General features: G+C 47.8%; 7 protein-coding genes across 7 annotated transcripts; 3 read left to right on the forward strand and 4 right to left on the reverse strand.

The window, feature by feature from the left end:
- Positions 1–195: 195 nt before the first annotated feature.
- On the reverse strand, positions 196–1,175 carry N7484_005122 (J domain-containing protein; the record flags this gene model as incomplete). The annotated part of the gene is made up of 3 exons (XM_057115542.1): positions 196–209; positions 263–962; positions 1,020–1,175. The coding sequence occupies 3 exons, from the start codon at positions 1,173–1,175 to the stop codon at positions 196–198; spliced, it is 870 nt and encodes a 289-aa protein (XP_056975682.1).
- A 333-nt stretch (positions 1,176–1,508) lies between these two features.
- On the reverse strand, positions 1,509–2,796 carry N7484_005123 (acyl-CoA desaturase; the record flags this gene model as incomplete). Its single annotated transcript, XM_057115543.1, has 2 exons — positions 1,509–2,521; positions 2,577–2,796. The coding sequence occupies 2 exons, from the start codon at positions 2,794–2,796 to the stop codon at positions 1,509–1,511; spliced, it is 1,233 nt and encodes a 410-aa protein (XP_056975683.1).
- Positions 2,797–3,701: 905 nt separating this feature from the next.
- On the reverse strand, positions 3,702–6,647 carry N7484_005124 (Major facilitator superfamily domain general substrate transporter; the record flags this gene model as incomplete). The annotated part of the gene is made up of 3 exons (XM_057115544.1): positions 3,702–5,080; positions 5,529–6,090; positions 6,150–6,647. The coding sequence occupies 3 exons, from the start codon at positions 6,645–6,647 to the stop codon at positions 3,702–3,704; spliced, it is 2,439 nt and encodes an 812-aa protein (XP_056975684.1).
- A 1,511-nt stretch (positions 6,648–8,158) lies between these two features.
- Positions 8,159–10,515, forward strand: N7484_005125 (uncharacterized protein; the record flags this gene model as incomplete). The annotated part of the gene is made up of 6 exons (XM_057115545.1): positions 8,159–8,247; positions 8,305–8,633; positions 8,682–8,764; positions 8,813–9,417; positions 9,473–9,631; positions 9,687–10,515. The coding sequence occupies 6 exons, from the start codon at positions 8,159–8,161 to the stop codon at positions 10,513–10,515; spliced, it is 2,094 nt and encodes a 697-aa protein (XP_056975685.1).
- Positions 10,516–10,530: 15 nt separating this feature from the next.
- Positions 10,531–12,550, reverse strand: N7484_005126 (Amino acid/polyamine transporter I; the record flags this gene model as incomplete). The annotated part of the gene is made up of 7 exons (XM_057115546.1): positions 10,531–10,701; positions 10,751–11,029; positions 11,086–11,552; positions 11,606–11,957; positions 12,016–12,154; positions 12,211–12,250; positions 12,310–12,550. 7 exons carry the CDS (start codon positions 12,548–12,550, stop codon positions 10,531–10,533), a joined length of 1,689 nt encoding a protein of 562 aa, XP_056975686.1.
- A 407-nt stretch (positions 12,551–12,957) lies between these two features.
- Positions 12,958–13,749, forward strand: N7484_005127 (uncharacterized protein; the record flags this gene model as incomplete). Its single annotated transcript, XM_057115547.1, has 2 exons — positions 12,958–13,565; positions 13,620–13,749. 2 exons carry the CDS (start codon positions 12,958–12,960, stop codon positions 13,747–13,749), a joined length of 738 nt encoding a protein of 245 aa, XP_056975687.1.
- A 403-nt stretch (positions 13,750–14,152) lies between these two features.
- Positions 14,153–15,696, forward strand: N7484_005128 (NAD(P)/FAD-dependent oxidoreductase; the record flags this gene model as incomplete). The annotated part of the gene is made up of 4 exons (XM_057115548.1): positions 14,153–14,399; positions 14,456–14,745; positions 14,798–15,380; positions 15,431–15,696. The coding sequence occupies 4 exons, from the start codon at positions 14,153–14,155 to the stop codon at positions 15,694–15,696; spliced, it is 1,386 nt and encodes a 461-aa protein (XP_056975688.1).
- Between the last annotated feature and the right edge of the window lie 508 nt (positions 15,697–16,204).

The raw sequence follows: 16,204 nt of genomic DNA on the forward strand, positions 1-16,204 counted from the left end.
CAGCATACTCATATAATCAGGCTCTTCATTAAAGGGGTTCTCGCTTGACATATATGCCGTAATGATGATTTGGAAGTCTATTAACAATAAATTGCAAATTTGTGAACTTGGCTCGATACATTCATGGAACCTCAAAGACCCAGCTATTATCGCATGCGTCGAAGATCATCTCTGCAAGACGCACAGGCTATTTTCTTACACCCAGGACACTGGAACGCAAAGCGTCGAGTGTCCTCAGCGCAGCAGCTACATCGAAACCGACCCTCGATCCGATTCCACCAGGCTCTGTGTTTACAATTTATTGACTTTGGGACGCTATGTGCCCGGCTTTCGGTTTGTGACCAATGAGCGTATGACCAGCCTTCACGTTTCATCTGCTCTTCCATCTTCGCCCGCTCTTCTTGGTCCCTCAAGTCTTTCTCCCTCGTCATTCTCCGAATATCATACTCAGTCGAAAAGAACCACTGACGAAGTAAGGAAATGTTTGCCTCGTGGGTTCTGATAGCTTCCAGTCGTCTGGCCTTTTCCGTCTCTTTGATTCGCATCGTTACGATTTTGTCACGATACAAGCGATCCTGCTCTTCTTTCTGCCGCTCTTGTCTTTCACTTCCTCCGGGAAGGAATGTGCCCAGATAGCCCCAGATTGTCTGCCTAGCTGCCTTGCCTTGCTCCGTGGTCGCAATCTCGGTATGCAAAATCGCTATTTCTGATTCGAGCTTCCTTAAGCGTGCATGTACATCTCGTAGTAGCTGCTCTTGGTCCCCGAGTCGGCTTTTCCACATCTTTGTCTGCTCCAGTAGTTCAGTCATTGAAGAGGTTGGCTTGTATTTGTCTTGTTTTTCGCCGCTATTCGTCTGACGTGTCGAGTGACGGGCACTAGAGGTAGACGTGTATGCTCGGTATTTGGCATCGTAGATTTGACGAGTTTCAGGATTAGAGAGGGTTGAATATGCTTCTTCAAGCTAGTCGCATGCCCAATGTTAGCTGTTGCTGAAATGTGGGTAAAGGACGTGGCTTACGAGCTGGAACTCCGCTGTAGCGTTCTTTGCAGGATTTTTGTCGGGATGTTTAATCCGGGCTAAACGCCTCCAACTCAGTTTAATAGCTGTGAGGTCTGCATCCGGTGGAACTTGAAGAATCCCATAGTAGTCATGAGGCCTTGTCGTTGAAGCCATGTCTTAGTTGCCCTTATTAGGAAGGTGGAAACATAAGGCTCGGGACGGGGCGTTCCAGAGGTGGGGTCAGGACGTTCAAGGCCTAAGGTAGCAACCTTGGAAGTATTTCCCGTATTTCGTTGTATAGGTATTAATCGGAGTAAAATAGTGTCCACACCTATACCGGAGTAAAGGCAAGGATTATGGCACAAAGACTGGACAAACAGTCGAAGTGAGACAAAAGTTTCCAAACTCAAAATGTGTTCGTGAGTCGATTCGCCATCATAACTGTGAACCCCAAAATATCTCGGCTTTATACATGCATCTCTCGCTAAACCTGCCACCTTTCCCTCTCTACTCTGCTTTCTTCTCGTTGAATCCCTCCTGTCGACGCGTAACGGCCACCCTCATATTACCCAACAAAGTCTCAGCATAAGGGGAGTGAACATGAGAACCCTCATCGTAAAACGCCATAGTAGCATCTTTCCCAATATACTGCTGCACCAACTCCGGCCCACCAGGGTGATCGGCCATGAATTCGGTAACATCATGAATAATTCCATGCACGGCCGTGATACACCGACCAGCAGCTGCCTGCTCCACAAAATCCTGCCACTCCATCTTAGGTAGCTCAGCAATTTCCGGCCCGTGAGCAATCCCCTCCGCGATATTAATCTGCCGCTGTCGCGCTCTCTCAATCTCAGCAGGACTGGTAATATGGAGGTCCCACGCAAGTCCCAACCGCTCGCACGTCCGAATAAACCACCGTGACAAATCACCTTCATACCAATGGAGCCCGTTTCGATAATCGGCCGGGAAGGTGTGATGGAAATTGTGGCTCGCCTCGCCCGCCAAAACCCACGCGAAAAGCAACACATTGCGAGCACTATGCTTATCTGAGTACGGCTGTGAGCCAAACCAGGGGAGATGGGCGATGGAATTGACGAAGAATCCTAGATGCCAGATCCACATTAACCGGCCCAGGACTGTGTGCACTAGTGCACCACGTGCATCATTCCAGCCAAAATGGGCTATTAGTACTGGGAGCAGAACTGCGGTTATGAACCCGACTAGAGTGCCCCATTTGTGTTGCCAGACTACCACGGGGTCGGCGAGTAGATCGGAGAGATCGACCTTCCCCCATGACTTCGGGTTATAACCAACTAGCCACCCGACATGGGAGAAGAAAAACCCGCGGGTTGGGTTGTAAGGGTCTTGTTCGGTATCGGTGTAGCGGTGGTGGGAGCGGTGGTGCTTTGCCCACCAGAGGATGGACCATTGCCATTGACCAGCTCCCATGATGGCGAGCCAGTATCGTAGTGGTGTTGATGCTTTATAAGACCTGTGAGACCAGAGGCGGTGATACCCTGTGCAAGGTTAGTGGTGTTTGCACGTGTAGTTGAAGAAGCAACATGTCCTTACCTGCTGTTATACCCATACCTCCAGCAAGGTAGAAGACGCCCGTCAACAAGAAGGTCTCCCACCGAAGAGGAACATGAAGGATAGCCGTGAAGTAAGTTGGGATGGCGCCCAGTAGTATTATGGCATTCATAACATTCAAGTGTTGGGCATAGTAGCGGAATTCATCGCTCCAGCTCCGCTTGCTGATCTTGGGTTTCTCAAGTGCTGTGTTAGACGCCATGATTAGCTAGCTGGCAATCCAGAGAAAAGAGAAGAATTTCAAATGATCCGGAGAGTATTTAAGTATGTTTTTCGGCAACCCAACTCTCACCCCCTCCCCCATTGCTGGTTTTAGTGTCTAGTCTATGGGATGGTGCTCAACATGTTTAGTGATGAAGATCTACCTCCTGATTGGATTTCTATTGCATGATACATCCAAGTATGCACACACGTCTTTCAAGTCACTGTGCAGTCCCAAGTCCTGACTGGATACAACAAGTGTTTGATCTATATTGCTTTTTCTTTTGCAAAAGCAATACGCATTTACCAACGTCATTGGTACCCCGAGCGTCCTGAAGCACATGGGCCCAAGCGGATTTGAGAGCAGTCAGGTCTCTTGGCTGGCACGCATTGCATTTAACCTGGCTCATATGATCAGGAGGCTACACATCTCCCATAAAGACACTCACGTGCTATACTGGATGCTATCTAAGGACCACTCTGATCAGCCTTAATTGGTAGACTGTGACTGTGACCCGATGTGATCAAGCTGTTATCCCTTATTATAACTAGAATATCCACTTCTGAAGTTTCAATCGCGCTCCAATATGGTTTTCAATGAAGCTTCCAAGTAGGATGAACGTTAGTTAGGTATTCGAAGATGACACATACTGAGAAGAAAAAGCAAATATAACGCATACTGTACATCGACGTGATAGATATTGCATTTCAGCTGAAAAACGAGGGCACAACAGGCGCCACTAAACGCCGATCATTTAGTTTTCGAGTCCAAAGTTACCGATTGGATATGAATTGCCATGAGACGACTTGACCTCTGGCAACGTCAAGTGTCGAGCACTAGAGCGTTGCAAGGGAACATTGTATGAGGAGTGGAGAGCTTTATGGTTACTATCTAGTTTTTGATTCTTACATTATCCACTTTCTTCGATGTCCCTGGCCTCCGTCTAACACGAATACAGCCTCTAGCCTAGTCCAAAGCACCGCAAAGGTAGCGGCAGCTAGTAAAACTCCGACCATGATACTAGTATTCTCATAGCTCCTAGGGCTGGCGGTTTGATGCGGGGAACTCCGGATCAGCACTCCTGCGATAGGTGTGCCGAGAAGCGTAGCAAACCCTCTGACCATGTACAGAGCCCCGTTGACAGAGACAAAGTTTTGCACCCCGAATGACTCCACCAGACTAGTTGGGAAAAGAGACACATAGGCCGAGGCAAAGATTCCATAAAAGATTGTGAACACGATGAACAGCGCGCTGCCGCTTGATTGTGAGGTTGAAAGTGATGATGGAAGCCACAGAGCTAGCACAGCAATTGCCGAGAGAAAAGTCGTCAGCAATAGCGTGTTCAGCCTTCCCATGCGATCCGCCGCGTACCCAATTACAATTTTTCCAAGTGCATTCGCGGCATTGGAAATGGCAATAAAGTTCGCTGAGCTCGTGGTCGAGTATCCAAGAGTACGAGCGAATGAAGAAAAGAAAAAAACAGGCGTATAGTAAGCGGCAGACTGGAGTGCGGCGCCCAAAGCATGCGCAGCGAATTTACGGGTCCGAGCCACGCGCCAATCGACCAAAGGAATGCGGAAGAAACTAGACGATCGCGCAGCAGCAGCATTCTCCACCTGGATGCGCGTAATTTGACTAGCAGGCCACTTCATAAACGTCCCCGATACCGAAATGAGGACGAAGGAAAGGCAAGCTGTGATGCGGAGAGTGTTGCGGAATCCGACGCGTTCGATGAGTGATCGAAACGCGAGTGGCCATGCGACACCGCCGAAACCTGTCCCAGCGAGGATTATACCCATCGCAAGGCCCCGGTGCCGTGAGAACCATGTTGGTGCCACTGTCACGGAGGGCATGTATGCCATGCATGTTCCTATTCCTAGGAGAAGGCCTTGAGTGAGCAGGAATTGCCAAAGGGATTGGCTGAAACTCGCTAGGATGAGTGCGAGGGAGTAAATTACTCCGCCACTCCACACCACTGCTCGTGGTGAGTATTGCTTCGTCCATGCCGTGGTGAATGGAGCACCGATTGTCATGAGTGCGATGGATAGTGTACCGATTAGGTCAATCTGTGCTGGGGTTGCCCCTGTGAATGGAGTATTTGTAACCTTGGACATGGAGTCGTATAGTTCCTGCCAGACACCGAAGGCAAAATTGATACCGCATCCTGTGAATACGAGGGTAGTTGAAGCTGCTACCACAATGGTTGGCTGTCTGGAAGAATTTAGTTTGAATCTGAGATGCAGAAGGGTGGAAGGCGTACAGGCGTTCCCATAGCGGGACGGGTCTATAATCGGTCACACTTATTGGTTCAAGGGGGCGGTCCATTGTGCTGTGAGAAAGATTGAAGCCGGAGCCAAGCTGTGTGTGTAGAGAGAGAGCACTTTTATTCGGCTCGTTGAGTCATTCGAAGGTTTGCGGGGAAACGGAGATTCTCGGAGTAAACGTCGGCCACAAGTATACACGCATACAAATGTTGCCGGCTACACCACCATATTAGATACAAATAATCAGAAAATCTTTTCCAAATGATAAACAACTTCTTTTGGAAATGGCTCAGGATTCAAACGCGCAAAGCTGGGTTCACTGTCATTAAGAAAGTTTTACCCAGCTTGCATGAACAACATGCTGAAGACCAGAAGCAAGCACCGCTTACACTATTCCAATACAGAAGACTCATCACCCTAGATCGATCTATTCAAATAGAATACCATAGAGATACTCCTCGTACATACCACGTCCAGTATACACCTCTTGCCCCTCAATACCACCAGTGACAGAGCCCAAAGCACGAGCGTAAACAATTTCGTCATGGACAATGTGCTCTTTGGTAAGGTTTGCGACAAGTGTTTGCCCATTGCCAAGGTCAAAGCGAGCGACCAGTCCATTCGCTTTGGCGATGCCGAAAGTAGGCGGATAAGTGACATTGGCACCCCATTGACGAACCCGAAGAGTGCTCTTAGCACAGCTGGTCTCAAAGACTCTGCCATCTTTTGATGCATAGGCGTACACATGCTCCGTGTTATTGTAATCAAGAAGATCGTACCAGACCAGAGAGTATGGTCCAAGGCGTGCGTGACCCCAGTCCCAGTACTTGGGGCTAGTGATAATAGAAGCATCGCCCCAGTTCTTGTCGTGATATCCAATTCCATCGGTGACATTAAGAATGGTGCCATTGATATTTAAGACTATAGTCGCTTTTGCATCAGGAACTGCATTGGCCCAGTGGAGATGGGGCAACAGGAGGGTGCTCAGGCCCTCGACGTTCAGATTGCAAGGGTAGTGAGCGGGTGCGAGCTGGATTGGTCTGTCAATAGGAGGTCTTAGACTGCTCTTTGGACTTCTGCTTGACTTACCGATTTCAGGTTATAAATACCCTTCAAGCCAATTTCTGGGGAATCGAAAACGATCTCGTACTCCACGTGCGGCTTGGCAAGGTTCGATCCACGGAATCTGGCTCCGGTCCCCTTCCAATCTCCAAAAACACCCTGCTCATCATTCTGAATGATAGCACCACCCGATGCCATTGCCTGAGCAGAGAATTGGGTGCCATTATCGAAGGTTCCCGAAACCTGGACGGCCAAAGGTTGTGGGTTGGCTGCAAAATCCCCCGTGTTGTAGAAGACGATATTGATAGCCGCGCTAGTCGATTTAGAGAAGGCATCAAAATACCAAAAGTCAAAGGAGGTGCGGTTAGCCGAGGTGCTCATCTTGGATCCGTCAAGGTTGCCGGGGGCAGAAAGGTTTTCAACCTTCACGCTGCCATTGTGATAGGCCGGAGGGATGTAGATGCGATTAGCGAATGTCTGACTGGAGACGAACCCGAGGACCGCTGCGAAGCTGAAAATACGCATTGAGATGGATAGAAGGATTGAAATATATTGAAGAAGATAGATAAAACCCTTGTCAGGCGTGAATGAGTTCTTTCAGGAGACAGATATCTTCGAAGATTTTATATCCAAGGCAGACATAGTTGGTGGAGAAAGGGGCAGGTGTGGATCCTGCAATTCCTGTAATGTCATTGTGTCCTTATTGCAGAACAGACGCGGGAAAGAACTTCGATGAAGTGCCGTTAATACCCTGTGCTGTATACGAAGGCTATTCCAAAGATCGACAGGCTTGGGTGGAGTAGCTCCACCGTTGAAAACGAGTACGTTAAGCCTCCGATTGGCTGAACCGGCCTTTCCCTTTTTACGACCCTCGGCATCCACACTAGAATCCATCTTCTACCCAACCAGATCCGCGTTGATAGTGTCGGATTTTAGGAGATCTCTAACAGACGTAGCCAGTGAACAGGTCGTCCAGCCGCGTATTATCAGTCAGGAAACGTAGATTTCGGGGTTGCATAGGAAAATATTGAATGGAGGCCTTAGGCAAGAGACAAGTGCTATGAAAGCGATTCCTTCGTTCCTCTGTTGTTTTCTTTCTTCGTCTGAACTTCTCTGTCCTAGCTTAATTTTATCGTCAATGGGCTGTTGGTTTTCAACTAGGTTTTCCACGCCGCCAAACGATATTTTTACTTTACTCATGACCTTATATTTTGCTTCAGCCTTCTAGCCGTAACTTTCTATGCGGTAATTGTGTAGCTTATGAATACCCTGGTCACATAGACTAAACCCCCAACGGATCCGGCAGGAAAGCTTCGAGAATATCCGCATTCTCAAATTTGATTAAAATGAAGGCTCGGCAGAGACAGTGATATATGGCCTGCGTTTGATTCTTGCGAGTCGGGGGCGACATGTAATTGTCTAATCTCATCGTTATGAGGGCTCCATCAAATGGTCAAAGAATGATCTTGGAGCAGTTTAAGTCCATAGCGTATCACTAACATGTCATACAGCAGCATCGCTCTTAAGGCCATATCTTCAGTGCCTATTAGCTTCATATCTCTCGATCTAGGCGCTTTCTTCTGAGGATTCTTTGCACCTATCTTTCGCCTGACGTGACCAGTGTACCCTTCAGGAAGACCCCTGTTACTCAAATGAGGCTTTTTTAATGCGGAATCACAGGATTGGTAAGTCTTCTGAGTTTCGTGACAAGGATGTCGGATTGACCTGATTCACGGTTAATGATATGTTGCCGGAAACTTCCATTCTAAGCCATGGCAACGGATAATCGATAAGGCACGGAAACACGCCGAATATCAAAGTGTGCTTTATCTGCTGCTTGATAGGCACGACTTGGATGTTGTGATTGGTTCCAACTTTAGGGTAAATCTACCCCGCATCTTGCTATATCCTGAATCATGATAAGCACGATAGCCTATCAAGCAGACATTCCTCCTTAAACCGAACGACACGGCATGTTTTGTCGTATTTTCCTATCCACAGCATTATCGACAGGGCCACTAAATGTCCTGACTGCCATGTCTGAAGAATCTAGGCATAACGGCGAATCACGTATTGCCAAGCGCAAGCGCGAATCCACTGGTCCGAGGAGACGCACGTCTCTGGCGTAAGTTAGGCTCAAAATCATATACAGACAGCTTGTACGAGTATTGACAATTTTCAGGTGTGATATCTGCCGGAAGCAAAAAGAGAAATGTGAAGGTGGCCAACCGTGCTGGCGATGCCAGCGGTTAGATCGAACATGCCAGTTTACATCTCAGCCGGCTCCTCAAAGGCCTAGTTGCTCATTACGAGAAGACATCAGTTCACCAACCTCGAATCAATATCAGCAAAATTTGGAAGTTATTGTACGACACTTTCTCGGGGACGTGTCTCTGGATGAAGAAAATGTTGCACGAATTGCAGCAAAGTGCACGACAGAAAACAAGGAGATGGAGACATCAGGGGTGGATGAACCACAATATATGCATTTTGTGTCGAGTAATGTTGCATGTCGGTAGAGCTTGCCGTTTGACTCACTTGTCCGCTAACCGTGCCTAGTCTACTCAGGGGAATTTTCGCACTGGAACTTCTCCGAGAAGTTGCGTCGCACCATGAGGTGTCGGGATGCGTCCGATTCAATTGTATGTCATCGAATCTAGCTCATAGCGATACCGTCTAACAATATCTAGGTCAAAGAATACTGGCGAGCTACACATCTTCAGTCCTCCACACATACCGCTGCCGAGGCAATAACTCATTTACCACCGAGAACCATTGCTGAATTTCTAGTTGCTGTGTTCTTCAAGTACACTGAAGTCAATTCTTTCTACGTTGAGAAAGAATGGATGCATGAAAAGCTTCAACTGTGTTACGACCCCTTCGCACAGTTGACAGCCGCTGATATCCCTTGGATCTGTTCGGTCTTTGCTGTGTTAGCAATCGGCACGCAATTTGCGCATATGGAAGAAGACAGAGCGAATCCAGATTCCAGTCTATCAGAAGAGATAGCCTTCTGCTCGGAGCATTCTGTTGGACTTGGCTTTTTCAATGTGGCATGCAAACTGGGTCACGATGTAATCCTAGCAGCCTCGTATGAAAGTGTGCAAGCTTTCCTCCTTCTCGCAGTTTATGCCCTGCCAGTCTCATGCGGTGGGCTCTCATACACATATTTTGGGTTGGCTATGAAAATGGCGATTCAAAATGGAATGCATCGAAGATATGTTGGTGGGGAATGCGATCGCAGGACTCTTGAATTAAGGAACCGCCTTTTTTGGACTGTCTATACCCTTGAAAGGTGAGAATACCCCGCATTCTGAAGGGTTGAAGAACTCAGTGCTGACTATTTATAGACGAACTGCAATCATGCATGGGCGACCTAACTCTATCGCACGGTCCGAAGTCAATACCGATTTGCCAACAGATTGTCCGACGTTTGACTCGCCAAATTTCGCCTGTATGATGACTTTCATTGATATGGTCTCTTGGACAGGAGAGGTAGCCGACACACTGTGAGTACAAATCCTTAGTTGGGAGATTCTCTTGCGCTTATACCATCTTCAACAGGGCAAAATTCAAACGATGTCCAAAAAGACTGCTTTCAGGGTATTTAGGTCAGCTTATGCAACTAAGGTCTAAAATTCGACAATGGTGGAGCTCTCGTTCATCCAAATTTCAGGAACAAGATACTGCTCCACAAGGATCCTTATTTCGACAAAATTGCCATATGAAGCTGTGCTACCTTTTAATTTACGTATACATGGGCCGGCCTTTCATCTTCGATACTCGAAGCAAAGAGGAACTACCAGAGAATCAGAATGTCGGCAAAGCCCAGCGATCAGAGCTAGTTAATGATTGCGTACAAAGCGCCTTGGAAATCATCGAAGTACTACAACACCTTGCAGAGAATTTTGGCTTATGTCGTGCCTCTTACACCGAGTTTAGCTCATGCAGAGCAGCTCTCCTCGTGATACTTGCCGAGAGCTTACATTCAGGAAGAACTGCGAGGTTGCAGGAAATTTTGAATCGCGGTATGAGTCTCATTCGTCAAATGACCGGTGGAACATCCACACAATCCGAAATTTCATACATCGAGTCAATCCAAGCGGCGATTGACCAATGGTCGTCAAATGAGAAATTTTGTGACCAGAATGCAAGCGCAGGACACAGCTCCACGTCCGCTTACGCGACATTCAAAGACTGGACACAGTCGATGAAGAAAAGCCAGAATATTGGTGGCACGATGGAATTATCTTCATTTAGTCCTATTTCACACCTGACATCCAGTGCTGAGAGTGCATTTAATCCAGATATGAACGACTTGACAGATCTTCTTGATCAAGACTGGGCAACAAGTGAATTGGGTCTGGATCCAGAGGTTTTCTTGACTTCCTAGGCTAATATAACTTCATTATCCGAATATCACATATCGAACGCGCTTAATCCATGCTGTTGTTCCTGTCTTTGCCGCTTGTTTTTGTTCTTGCGGTATCATTGCGTTCAAACGATCCTCTTCATCGAAATAATCTGCTGCGGAAAAATCCATCTCGGTGGATTTCACAATCTTTGTTTTGAAATAAAACTGTAAATTGTCAGATATCATGATTGCAGATTCAAGGGACAAACCGTACCTTGTAGGCGCAATAGTCAAAGACAAATAATGGAGCAGCGAGGTAGGTGGAGAAAAATGTCTTTGCAGAGCCTTTTTCACCGAAGGGCCAACACGACAGATAGAATTCACAACCGAAGATAAAGACCACTAGGATGAGACTGAAGTACTGTGCCCAGGGCGTAAAGAAACTCTTGAAAGGTAATGTCTTTAGATCCTTGCCTTGAGCCTTTAGTCCTTGTCTAAATCGTAGGTGAGAAATGTAACATCCGGACCATTCGAAAAGAGTTGCGATAGCGACCTGGGTATTATGGTAACGTTAACACCAAGTACCAATTTAATCAGAGACCAACATACCAGAGAGGAAAACCAATTGTATACCACAGTACCAATACTGTCACAATTGAGATAGCAGAGTCCACCGCCAAGTCCTAGGCTGATCGCTATCGCCACAAGCGGCCGGCCCTGCGCATCTTTTCGACCAAAAAAAGGATGTATAATATTCAAGTCTGCAAGTGCTGTCAGGCTTCTACTTGCCACGTAGACACTGGTAATTCCACAGCTAATCACGCTGAGAAAAATGAAACCGTTGATGGCATGTGCCAGTCCATACACGTCTGCGCGCTTAATAGCGATCACGAAAGGACTTGCCAGAGTTCCACTTGCAGTGGCCAGGCTGGTGTCATCAGATGGCACACACATACCCACTAGCCAAATGTTGACGATGAAAAAAGTGAACATGCGCCAGAAGACGGGACGGACGGTTTTCTTGATTGTGTGTCGGGGATTCGCTATCTCGCCGGCAATTACAGCAACATGTTCGCCTAGAGTGCATTAGTTGATTGTGTCAAATTGGAGAGTATAATTATTAGCATACCACCACCGAAGCTAAATGCCGCTTGCACGAAGGCTTTTGCAATGCCCTTCATTCCATTCTTGAATGCACCCGGGTTCTTCCAGTAGCGAAACTCAATAGGGCCATTAGTAGCCGCAATCCCTCCCGACGTCATGATAAACAGGAAGCAAATCATTAATATGATTGCGGCGCATTTGAAAAATGACATGTAGTATTCGATGTAGCCGTAAATCCGAACGTGGAAGAGATTGGCAAGCGCAATTACCACCAGGAAAATTGTGATGTATACGGCCAAAGGGAGGGCGTCTGTTGCTGGCCAGAATTTCAAGACTGAAACTGCTGCTGTTATCTCGGCGGGAATAATCATGACCCACTTTGTTTTCATTAGCATTGGATTCGAAAGATGTTTTAGGCCAATTGTGGTCACTTACTGCGAACCAAAAGTTGATTCCAACAGCGAAACCGAATGCGGGATCCACGTATTCAATGCATGTTCGAATGAAACCTCCATGAACGGGTTTGTATGCCATCATTTCACCAATTGAGCAGTACTGTGCGTAGACGACCATTCTAGCATAATGTTATCAGCAAGTAATGGTGGCTCGCTCTATTGCAGATTTACATACGCAGTCAAAGTATAGGTTAAGGCGATTCCACCAGGACCAGCTAGGAAACATCAGCATCGTCATCAATAACCAAAGGAACCTAAGAGGTAGTTGACATACCATAATATAACGCTTGTCCAGTTCCTACCCAGAGACCGGTCCCGATACCAGCACCAAAAGTCATCATCATCACCTTTCTTCTGGTGAGAGACCGGTGAAACCCTGCGTTATCCGCTGCCTGGATCTCCTTTGATTCGCCATGGTGCTCGGTGCCTGTCGTAGCTATTCTTTCAATGTCTATCTCGTCAGTTGCACCTCCTTTCATGACCACCTTCCCATCTGTTACTTCAGTTGTCGCCATTGCAATGGGAGTTGTTGATGGTAGGTTTGGCGAGACAGCGGCACCAAACGACCTCGAGAGATGACTCCAAATACAAATATCTTAAGAACATAGCTCTTTCCCCTCTTTGTTTATCTCGTTATTATCTTCTGGTCCGTATAACCTCACAGATACCCGGCGGGAAGCCTCCGATCGCCTTTCCCGCCGGGATGCGAGCGGGCTTGTTTTGGGATCAGATAAGTCGCCTCCACCTTGACTCTTATCTTCCTTTTGGCACTCGAACAATCTTTGCAGATCAAAGCGACTTGATTGATAGACTCACTCCGACCGCATCACTTCTAGCATAAATTACTAGCACTTCGTCAAGCTCCGATAAGGATATCTCCCAAATCGCAATCCCATCATCATCTAGTTCAGTTAATTCCAAAATGGCTTCATCCAAGAACGTGGTATTCGACATCGTCGGCACGCTCGTGAGCTACGATCATCTTTACAATGCAATTGACCGCCGCCTAGGCGACCGTCTTCGTGCTGAGGGTATCAAGCCCTGGCTCCTAGGTTCAGCATGGATGGAAACCGCCGAACGCGAATACACCAACCTCAGTATCTCCGGAAGGTATGCTCCATACGCCAAGGTTTTTGAGTCCCTCTTCTATCGCATCCTCGGTATGATGGGTGGCATTGAGAATCCGCGTGCTTTTGCTTCCGCTGAGGACCTTGCGCATATCATGCATGAATATCAGTCCCTTACTATGCGTCCTGGGGCTGCGGAGTGTGTACAGAAGCTACGTGATGCTGGATTTACCGTTTGGGCTCTCACGGCTGCGGATCTGAAGCGTGTTGGGGGGTATTTCGAGAAAGCTGGAATTGAGTTGCCAGCTGAGAATTTGCTTTCTTGTGATTCGGCTGGAGTTGGGAAGCCGGATTTGGCGGCGTATACACCTTTGTTGGAGAGATTGACTACGGAGAATGAGGGCAAGATTCCGTGGTTTGCTGCTGCTCATATGTGGGACGTTTCTGCTGCACGGAGGGCTGGGTAAGTCGTTCCATCTTCATACTATATTCACTCGGTATTAACGGCTTTGGATAGATTCAAGGGGGCATATTGTACAGTGCTCGAGCAGGAGGCGTTGACCAATCTATTTGGAGATATGGATGTCATTGGTGATACGCTGCCTGAGATGGCTGATAAGATTATTGCCCATCAGGCAGGCAATTAATGTTAAATAATTGATAGCTCTACACCTAGTCAGAGTATGGACGAACTTCACGCGCAAATGTGTTTCTCCTTGCTTCTATAGAATAATTCTAGAGAATAATTCCTGTGATTTGCCCGCGACAATGTTAAACGAAAGAAATCATGCCCGCCCATTGCATTTCATGCAATCACAGTGATGGTCAATGCATCACAAACAGCGGTCAAAATGATCGCTGCAAAGTACCTTTCCGGTGGTTTCGAGTTGATAATCGCGTCTCCACCCCGCTCCCGGTCCCGGCGGATCCACAGCCCGGTGGAGAAAGACCGCAACATCGATGAGGATAGATCTCGTGAATGTCACTAATAAATGAGCATCTTGGCGCATCTTCATTCATGAAGCAATATCGACGAGAACGAATAGCAAGATGGCACCCCATGTCCCCGTTCCAAATGGTATGCTGCCCTTCTGGCGGACAGAACCCCATCCTCTAGATAACTACCGCTCCAGCGAGACTTTGCCCGACCACAGTGACATCGTTATCATTGGAGCCGGTTATGCGGGGTCATCGGTCGCACACCATATTTTGCAACAAGTGAAGCCAGGATCACCAGTACCTTCCATCACAATTGTAGAGGCCCGGCAGGCCTGCTCCGGCGCAACTGCTCGTAATGGTAGGATATGTAATTTCGAATGGCGTGGAAATATATATTGACTCCTGCGCATCTAGGAGGGCATATGAAACCCGATATTTATAACCACATCGCCACCCTTGCGACGGAACATGGAGTCGATGCCGCAGCTGAAGTGGCGGCGTTCGAAGCCAAGCATGTCCTTGCGGTCAAAGATTTTATTGAGAAGGAGAACATCGATTGCGACTACACCGTTACTAAGGCCACAGACGTTCAATTGGACGAGGCGCACTTCAAGAAACTCAAAGAAGGATATCATCGGCTGATCGCTGGGGGAAGCAAGCCAACAACGGGAGCTCAGATCATCGAGTCCAGCGAAGCAGAAACCGTAAGTGGCCCTAGCTTCACCTATCCCAGATACCTCAGCTAATTATCTTCAGTTCTCTGGCGTCAAAGGTGCCGTAGGCTGCTTCACCTATGAAACAGGTCACATCTGGGCCTACAAATTCGTCCTCCATCTACTAGAGAAAATAGTCTCACAGGGGATAAACCTACAGACGCATACACCCGTGACAAAGATTACGGAATCCACCCATCCGAGCTCCCCTCATCGCTGGAGAGTGGAGACATCCCGCGGCACGGTTGCAGCCAATGTGGTCGTGCTCGCGACAAACGCCTATACATCTACCCTCGCGCCTCAGTATCAGGGAAAGATTGTTCCGGTGCGAGGAACGTGTAGTCGTATTGTTGTCCCGGCGGGATCGACGGCCCCTCGCTTGACGAATTCTTATACTCTGCGGTTGAATGCTTGGGATTATGACTACCTTATTCCGCGTGCGGATGGTAGTATCGTTGTTGGTGGGGCGCGATCGACATTCATCCACGACGAGAAGAATTGGTATAATGTCAGCGACGACAGCTTGGTTTTGGAGCCTGCCGTGAGGTATTTTGATGGGTATATGCAGCGCAATTTTGCGGGGTGGGAGAATAGTTTTGCCTATACTGATCGCGTTTGGACGGGGAGTAAGTTGATTGGCCCCTGACTGGCAGTGATACGATTCTAATGTGTGCAGTCATGGGATACTCTTCCGATGGGCTTCCGCATGTTGGTCGGGTTCCTGGGAATGAGGGTCAATATATTTTGGCCGGGTTCACTGGTCATGGTATGCCACAGATCTTCCTCGCGGCCGAGGGGATTGCAAAAATGGTTGTCAACGGTTTGAGCTTCGAGGATACTGGACTACCGCGACTGTTCAAGACCACTTCAACGAGAATTGAGACTGGAAATAGTAATATCTTGGAAAAGACCCCTCAAGCCGGTGAATCGGCCAGGCTTTGAGTATGGGATGGAGGATGGAGAAGTTAAATTACATGCTGCTTGGCATAGCGGTGTCATAATTGCCATTATTGTGTGCTCAAGCCACAAGGATCAATTGGAGGCAGCAAATGCCGCGATCAATGATTAGACTGCAATGATACTTGCATGAGCCCCACTAGCGAGTGCATCACCGACATTTCAAGATTTTCCATATCACGTTGTGCCATCTACAACTTGTACCTATGCCAATGTAGATAGCCTAGGTACATACTGTATCGCAACTTGGAGGGTTTCACCAATCCACAACGGTCAGCACTTTGGACCCAAATATATGACAGCCCAGAGTTGGACCTCCAGAGCTGTAACCTTGTCAACCTTGACCTCAAATTGAGACTTGATTTCGGTGCGGGGATCCGCGACCAGCCCAATCAAAACCCCGAGATTCAGACCGGGAACAAGCTGCAGACTCCAAATCAACTGGACCCTTGGCCAAACCTACATGCTTGGCGAGTCTTGGCGGTGGAAAAAA

Source organism: Penicillium longicatenatum (genome assembly GCF_028827895.1).
Source record: "Penicillium longicatenatum strain IBT 33135 chromosome Unknown contig_2_segment0_segment0, whole genome shotgun sequence".
Classification (NCBI taxonomy): Eukaryota; Fungi; Ascomycota; class Eurotiomycetes; order Eurotiales; family Aspergillaceae; genus Penicillium; species Penicillium longicatenatum.